The sequence below is a fragment of the Siniperca chuatsi genome, linkage group LG9 (genome assembly GCF_020085105.1).
Source record: "Siniperca chuatsi isolate FFG_IHB_CAS linkage group LG9, ASM2008510v1, whole genome shotgun sequence".
NCBI classification, from domain to species: domain Eukaryota; kingdom Metazoa; phylum Chordata; class Actinopteri; order Centrarchiformes; family Sinipercidae; genus Siniperca; species Siniperca chuatsi.
The window spans coordinates 28522602-28531689 of NC_058050.1; the positions used below are offsets into that span (position 1 = coordinate 28522602).

The 9088-nt window shown below is 42.4% G+C and overlaps 1 protein-coding gene across 1 annotated transcript in view; it reads right to left on the reverse strand.

Annotated features, from left to right (window-relative positions):
* LOC122881225 (cytochrome b5 reductase 4) overlaps positions 1-7145 on the reverse strand; it is a 33024-nt gene extending 25879 nt beyond the window's left edge. The window contains 6 exon segments of the mRNA XM_044207107.1: positions 26-83; positions 202-283; positions 2755-2839; positions 3434-3534; positions 6102-6255; positions 6641-7145. Coding sequence (XP_044063042.1) covers positions 26-83; positions 202-283; positions 2755-2839; positions 3434-3534; positions 6102-6255; positions 6641-6724 — 564 coding nt within the window. The 5' untranslated portion in view covers positions 6725-7145.
* Between the last annotated feature and the right edge of the window lie 1943 nt (positions 7146-9088).

Consider the following 9088-nt stretch of genomic DNA (forward strand, 5'->3'; position numbering starts at 1 on the left):
AGTTACTTATTTGATGAGTGCTTACCTTCCTTTTAGCATAAACGACCAGATGAACAGTCCCATCAGTTTGGAACCAGTCGTACCTACACAATAATGTAAATAATAATAATATCAAATAACAATGTCACTGATTATGTATACATTTATTCAACTTTAAGGTGTCTGTATTATATTTGCTTTTATATGTACTATCTTTCATACCGAGGCCGAGAGTCTTTGTCTGGGGGAGGAGCCAACGAGATAGGTGGGGCGAGGCCAGTCGGTGGTGGAGGAGGGATGATAGCTGGGATGAAAAACAGAATAAGAAAAAAAACATCACTACAACTAAGACTTAAGCTCAAATTAGGGTTAGACTGACAATAACATGTTGCTATTACACAATATGAGGCCAATATTAACCTTTTATTAAAAGGATTTTACATGTTTTAGTCCATTCAAACCAAAATTGCCCTGGGTCTTAGAGGGCTATGCCTATACTCAGAATCTGGAGTTATAATACGTAACTAACGTTCTATTTCATATAGGCTTTGCCCTCTAAGAGCTGTCATTATTGGGTTAAGGGCGAAGCTGACCAAGGTTCACTAGCAGATAACAACCCCGTAAATGTGAAGCGTAATAAGGCAAGGGGGCACCGGCTGTGCCATGGTTAACACCATGTCAGCACTGTGTGAAGAAAAGGGGGCTGAGTGATATTACACTCCCTCCACACAGCACTGCCGCTGCAGAAGGGTGGGACGTTGATTAGGTCCCCCATGCAGAACACTAATCCGTGATGATGGGATTAGAGGCACGACGTTTGGCATGTGCGAAAAAGTGCCAGATCTGACAACAGGTAATCTGCTGTCTAGCACTAAAATTATTTATTATTAATTAAACTATTTAAAACTGAATGAGTCAGGGAGGACTCAGACACATCGTGCAGATAGAACCGGATGAAAGGGCACGGAGAAGCCCTCTGAGGAGGGCCGTAGATGAGGATAAAGCTCTCGTGGAGTGCGCCTGGATGCCCTGCGGAGGCGCCACTGCCACTGCACTGTTGGCTTGTGTGATGGCATCACACAGCCAGTGAGACAGACGCTGCTTAGACAGAGCCACGCCTTGTGAGTGCCCTCTGAAATGAACGAACAGCTGCTGTGTCTGCCTGATGTTTGCTGTGCGCAAAACATACTGACACAAAGTGCGCACTGGGCAGAGGGGAGACGCATCTTCTGCCTCATTTCTGTGAGGCGGGGGGGAAGAACCCATCGATGGAAATAATTCTCAACTGAAAAGGACTTTGGGTGTTAATGAGGGATTTGGCTGTAAAGTTGCTGCGCAATAGAAAGGCAGGATGGCGAGCCCGACAGCATGCATATGTCACTCACTCTCTTGGCCGCCGACAGGGCTAGGAGGAGGGCTGTTTTTTGGGCTATCGACTCGAAAGGGGGACCCCCCCAGAGGACGCAGCACCAGGAGTAAATCCTACTGTGGTGCTAGAGAGCGTACGACTGGTTAATGTCATCTGACTCCCTTTAAAAAGCGCCACAGCAGCTGCACCATGGTCGGGAACCAAGACGTGCTTGTGCGTTCTGGTGCCACCAGAATGCCCACTAGATTCTCCTCCTTAATGCGCGCTCAGAGGCAAGGAGTCAGGGGGACTGGGGGAAACACGTAAAGGAGAGCTCTGGTCTAAAGACAGGTTTAAAATGGGCCTCATCCCGCCTGTTTTCTTTGGTGTGAGAAAATAATCCTCTCCTGGACAGACGCAGGAGATCGCTTTCTTCCCTTCTGAGCCGCGGCCGACGAATAAGGATACCGTGGCAGGGAAGGAGGAGGTGCAGCTGCAGCAGGTACTTCTGATGAGGCTGAGGTGCGGTTGACCCCCAGAAGGTGTGCCTCCTCACCCTCTCCGCTTCCTCGGCTACTTCATGTAGGTGAGCTTTAGCACTTTGGAGGAGTGGTCTCAAACAGTCCATCGGGGATATGGGACCATCCAGCAGCTCCAGTCAGATTAGAAGGGGAAGCTGAGACATGTGCAGCCAGATATTTCTCTGCATCATAGTTTGCCACGCCATTATCATGGATACAGCCACTGGTGTCGCCATGGTGAGAGTCAGGACAGCTGTCATAGCCTTCCCAATGTCTGTAGCTAGCTCCGGGGAAAGAGCCCGGGTTTAGTGGCCATAGCGGAGACAGCTGAGGCCAGCAGTGCTTTGTTGTTCTGAGCTGCAGCAATCCGAGCGGCCAGTTAGCACTAGCCCGGCGTGCTCAGCACCAAGGCAAACCTCGCAGCGGGGGTGAAGATCTGACAGCAGGAAGTAGCCACTTTGACAGGCGGGGCACAAGCAGACACCTTCAGAGAGGTTTGAATTCTTCATCTTCTGTTCTTCACTTATTGACTGCTTGACGCTGAAGAAAAGTTTGTGAGCAGAGCTTAGGTTACGCAGTTGATATATACTGCGAAAGAAAATCTTCATGACAGCACATGCGCGCGGGAATAAACCCAATGGCTTTAGCTTTTAAAGGTTGTACGAAATAAAACTCTAAGCTAACCTGATTGCATTAGTGGGAATGAGACACTGAGCTGTTGTTCCTGCAACTCAGGTACAGTACAGGCCCTAGTGCTCTCTACTGTGTGCAACTTAAGTTCAAAGAGTGCCAAAGTACATGACAATCTGGTTAACACTGAGGTAACGCTGCAGATCAACTACAGCAGTTAGACACAGCATGTGAGCACACTGATGCAGACACTGTAGGTTCTGTGTGTGTGTGTACCTTTAATAGCTGTGGTGGCCTTAATGGCCATCTTGCCCACCAGGCACTCTTTTAACATGGACTCATAGTTCACCCAGCGATGGACCTGTGCACACACACACACACACACACACACACACACAGATGTTACCATAGCAACACATGTAAACCCATCAAGTCACACATACCCACCTTAAAGAGCTTACAAAATAATATATTTTATCAGTAGCAAATTCTGTCCCAGTTTGACAATAAAACCTATATATTTTGAAAAAATCTGCATGAAAACCGATACAAAAGCTGACAATTACCGAACTGAATTAATTTTCTTAAAATCTAGGACTTCTGAATGTGGATTTTTAACAATGGATAGTAGAGCTGCAGCTCATTTGCAGAGAAGCTGCCAGTATGAAATTATACTACAATCAGGAGTTTGACTATTCATCACCCATTGCCAAAATTATACCAAATGGATTTTTATCAAAATAAACTTAGAACACAGATACATTCAGACATACCAAATAATTACAGTGTCTTTAAAAGTATCAACTCCTGGACTCTTTTAATCAGCAACATGAATGTCATTTTATTGTGACTTTAATACCTAGAAATGCAAGACTGCACCTTTTCTATTTGTACCTTTAACTTTAAAAAGTAACATGAGAACAACGGTGCATTCCTTTCTCATCACCTTCCATACCTGGTCAAACAGGTCAGTGCCATCTATTCCAGCTGCCTTCATCAGCTCCTCTTCTCCACCAGGGTGGTAGTCCATGTAGGGGGTCACATTGTAAACCATACCTGAAAACATACAGAGAAAAAAGAGCTTCATGTATATCAGTTCCAGTGCCCTCTGCGGACAGAAACTGCTACTAGCACAGACACTAATATCAGATGATGAAATTAAAACAATTTAATATTAATTAATTAAATCATTTGAAGAGGGATTCTGTGTGTCAATCAAATTACTTTTTACCACAGCAGAAAACCCATATAACTGTCAATTTAGGGTGTGACATTTGCAGTTAAACACTGAGCCCTGTGGACAAAACAGTGTCATTGCAGGTAAACCAGGCCATCAAATAGACAAAATACTACTGTAGGTGTATCAGAATCAACTGTTTGGTATATTAAGACAAAGAACACTTCGAAAGATAGCCTGCGTTACAAACTGAAGTAAATTTTTTTTAAAAAGAAGAGATTGATTTGTTGAACCTGGATGAAGTTATCTTAAATAACAGTGCACTCTTAATTTGAAATAAAGGCCAAATGAGTCAAGAGAAACCATAAACTGTATAAAAAAATGGACGTCACCCATAGGTTTCTGAAGCTCAAAGTGGGTGGCTCTGGCCGTCGCCATCTTGGCAGCGCCTGACTCCGGCAAATCAAAAAATGGGCAAAGAGGTGGAGCTGAGGTGGCATGAAGCCTGGTTGATGAAACCACCTAGTGGCAAGCCACCTGATAGGGCACCCACCTGTCACTCAAAGCGGCCATGTCCTTAATTATGCAGAACTTTAAGCCCTAATATAGCAGTTACATGAGGTGGGTGTGTTGGGGGAAACCTCCCAGCATGCACTGGGGAAATAGATTCATGGACATAAGACTCATTTTCTGTGTTTCTGCGTTGTTACGGGTGTCATTTACTTCTACATTGTGCTCCACAATGTTTCCGCTGTTTTCACACTTTCATCACTGTTAAACATCAGATATTACCAGTGAATGTGGTCAGACTACGAGTAATGTTGGGTGCACGATTGGTGGAGTTCACATTGGACTTGCAACAGACTTTTCTGCTATAGAATGAAACCTTACTAAAATCTCTTTAAAAGCTGCTTTAATTGCATGAACAATTTTCAGCAAAGTGAGTCCTGCAGTTGATCATTTAATACATTTTATTGTTCAAATGACAAATTCACATTTTAATGTCAAATTAAATGCCATATCTGGCTCCATTAGTCTTTTAACAGTCATAATCTTATAGTTGAGTTTGTCTTTTTGCTGACAATATCTCCTTGTTAGTGTACAAACTTTTATTTTATTGTATATTTTATCATGTATACAGTTAGTATCAGTGTTTCCCCTATATGCACATAGCAGGCGTTACGCCGCTGCTAAAATATGACCACAGCTGCTGAATTTTTTTTTTCTTCGAGAGGAGAGGAAACTAATGTTATATTACTTTGTGCTACGGACACTTCATATCCAGGTCAATTTACACACCTGTGAGTAAACCATATAAACGAGAAACTTACCTGATGATGTCTGCACAACGATTATAACAAAGAGCACCGGGTAGATGTCAACAGTGACGCAAGCAATGCTGATCATGGATTCAGAATTATCATTCACTGAAGGGAAAACAGTCCTGCAACTTCACGTGAGTATCGCACAGTAACATTACAGCAAACGCAATCTGACATCAATTTGATAGGAATACGCAAGGAAACAAATACCTGTGAAATAACCAACATTTGGATACAAAGATAGTAGGTATTCCACATGCATTGATTGTTTTCTTTTTCCTGGAGGCGGGCCTTACAATGCGCAAGAGCCACCATGATGCAAGAAAGCTGTCATTCTCAAAGACAACTCACAGATTCCCACAGATGCTTGGGTAAAGTTAGGGGGGAGGGGAGGTGGGTCTCTGCTGTCTGGCAGCAATGTTTTGAAAGTGGAGCAAACGGATACACAATTTTTTGGAGAGACCAAGTTCTTCAGTGGTTTTACATGTTGCCAAATGCATTTTTATTGACTGTATCGCCTACTACACAGGACAGGCGGTGAGGCAGGGAAGCTCAGATGTGAGCGGAGGACAGAGCAGAGGAAGTGACACACAGAAACCTCCCGGCACAAAACAAACAAACAAAAAAAACATTTTTGCAGGCGCACTTGGAAACACTGAGTATAGGTAATTCCTGATTCTAATAATTGATTACACCAACAAATTATAGCGATTTCTCAATAACCTGCATGTTCTAATCTAAACTCATAATTATGTCAACACTCTTTCATTATAAATATAAGAAAGCAAGCCATTTGTATTTGAAAATTAGTTCATGTATGGGGTTCAGCCTAAAACGTCTTTGTCAATCAGCTAATGTATTTTAAACCAGCTTTGAATTCTAATCTGGATAACTCAGGCATTACGATCATAACAAAAGAAGTTACTGAGTTGCATTAGGGGAAGTGCAGGTCCAGTGCTTATAAAGCTTATCCCATCCTAGGTCAAGATACCTCTGTTGCATCAATTTTGACCATTCTTTTATTTGTTTTTATGTCTCTTGCAAGTCCCCCAACTTTATGAAAGTGCAATACCAACACAGCAAAACCAGCCCCTGTCCCATGTCAGACTACCATGTAGGCTCACCTCGTATGCAGGTCCAGCAGTCATCTCTCCTGTTGTGTTTCTGCAGCTCTTCCTGGGTAACTTCGATCAGGCGCCCTCTGAGCCCGGTCAGATCTTTTCCACTCTTGGAAAACCGAATCCAGTCCATTAGACTGTGGCCAGGCTTCAAGGCCACCTAATTAGGCAAGGGTGGAGTCAAGTAACAGAGGAAAAGCTGGTTTTAATGCATTTCTAGTGGTGTGTGAAGGCATGTTAAGACCAAATTTAAGACACAGTTGCGCCATCTGGAGTCTGTGTGGCTACATAATAATGCTAACATACCAGTTATTAATGACGTTATTATTTCAAATTAACACCTAACTACTATAATGTGATTATATGTATGCCGAAGTGAAGACGGGCTCTGAAGGATTCAGCTAGACATGAACCTCACTATTATTATGGGCTAAGTATGTACTTGTCCCTCTAAAACAACTGTAAAGTGTCAGGTTATGGAAAATGGTTCGGCATACTGTCTATAGAGAGGAAAACAGGGTTTTGCCTGTTGTGGTTAGTGTTACCTTGTTCCTCCCGGACTGGCCGGATGGAGCGACCCGCTGCTGAGAACTCGGCGCAGGGAATGACTGGGTCGGAATGTTCAACATGTTGTGAACGCTTCGGAGGCAGCCCCAGTTTGGAAGAAAACCTATTTAACCAACGGCAGTTTACCACAATAACACATGAAGGACAGTTTTGTAGTCACACTGGCTGCTAGGTGTTACTGGAACAAGTTCCACCCTTGTTGAGACACATCTCTGTTAAAACTGTGTTGAGCAATGCTGCTTAGCTAAAGGACTTCGCTAAGCTAGGCTAACAAGACATTACGTGCTGACTACCTTACAAGCTAATGACATCAAATTTCGATTAAAGTTACTATTTGCTGTGTTAATCAAATTATTAACAAGCAAATGCACAAGTTGCTCGCCTTCTAGTGATTAACTACGAGCTAACTTCTGCGTTTGTGGTTCCGCTACCATGTAAAGACAAGTCGCACACTTTTACGACAGCGTCAACAAACGGTGTCATCAAGTTGCGACGGTCCTCCGTTGCAGACAGTATTTACAAATAGAGGAACTGTAAGGCCCGTAAAAGTTGAGGTAGAACAAAGCACAACCATGTTTTTTTATTTTTTAACTTTAATATGTCTAGTTTTTGAAATGGATGGTTATATAAAAAATATTTTACTGCAAAATTTGTTTATTTGGTTGATGTTTGGATCCTCCGTGTATCTCTGGAAATAATGATCAGAATGTCACCAGATTTGGACTGGATGTTCACAGGCAGCTATTGCATACAATAAAGCAAGGATTAACACACATCAATTATAGGCGGAAATTGAATAGAAAATGAAACATCCAAAAGATATGTATGTATATGTCTGTCAGGAAACCAGTCACCAACAAATGTCATTTATATGTACTAAAGACTTTTTTTTATCATAAAAGCAGGTTTTTGACTATTCACCTTCTGATGCCACCAGCCCCTAACAAGTAACTAGTGCAGCCAGCACTTCTAACTGACACATACAGTGGGGCCCTGCAGGTGTAAATATGTGAAGAGAAGGACACGAACCACAGATTAAGAACAAAAACAAGATATAATATAACTATATATTTTAATATATATAATAATAAACACTTCTTTATCATTCTAAATACATCGTATTTATGTTATCTTTGAAAAATATATGATTTGATGATAATATGAGCAAACCGGCTGCATGACACAATATTTTCACATAATTTAATTGACATTTTTGACTGAATGAATTGGAAAAGTCAAAGATTAATCAATCAAACATTGAATCATAAATGAATAATAAATTATATACAGTATAGATGCACACTAGGGTTCTTCATATTTGCATATGCTTTATACAACCTATTGTTGTATTTCCATTCCATTCCATTCCATCAGTTAATCACTATCTATTTATGCCATATCTCGAAACAGAACAAAAGCGGGTTGAAACTAAGTGTTTGAAGCTTGAAATCTAATAAAAAAAGGTTTTGCAAGACTGAAACTACGTTTTGAAGGCTTGCATAATGTTTTGAAAGGCTGAAAAAATAATTCAAATCTCTACAAAACATTATTTTGTACTTGAGTTTTCTGCAGCACAGTCTTTTTACAGTGTTTCTCCAACACATTTTCAGAGTTTCAAATGTGTCACAGTTCTCCCGGTTAGTTTGTTTTCCAGGTTTGAAACCTTGTAAATGGGGATCTGAAAAGTGGTGCGCATATGTTGGGAAACAAGTTCTGAAATGTTGAAACTTGAGTTTCGAAAGGGCGAATCTTTGTTTTGAAACTTTTGCAGATGTACATTTGCACTGGTATCGCAGACTGTCCTTTCAGAGCTGAGTTTACAACACCCACTTTCCAGAGTTCTGCCCACACAGTTGCGAGACTGCGAGTCACGTGATTTCTGGCGGTACTGTCTCGCAGCTGTGGTCTGAACGGCGAGGGCCGGGAGAACTGTTTGAATGGGAGTGCAATCTGTCAGCCAGCGGCAGCAACCAGTAACCGTCAGCTGACAAAACACACAACAATGTCGGTCCACAGTGCAAAAGCCATGGTAGCTTTCCAGGTTGACAAATAATTATCAGCATGGACAGCAGTGTTCACAATATGATTTTATGCAAGCCTGAATTACATGCAGTTCTCACTCCCCCCTGAGCTGTTTATGTTTGTATGGACAGAGCGGAGCATCCGGCCTTTTAAAAGGTGTGCACACTCCGCCTACTCTGCGCACCGCAGGCCTTCGCCGGCGTCGTAATGGTACGGACCCAATCTGAAAAGAAAAAGCCACAGGGACATTTGCTCTTAACCTATTGTTTGCTCTCTGCTGAAGTACAGTGCAATCACATGTCGTATTTACCACACGCTTCTCTGCGCTGTCTGGCTGTCCCCGGCCATATGGAGCCAGGACAGTGACTTTAACATCTGGCACTGAAAACAAAACCGGAACTGAA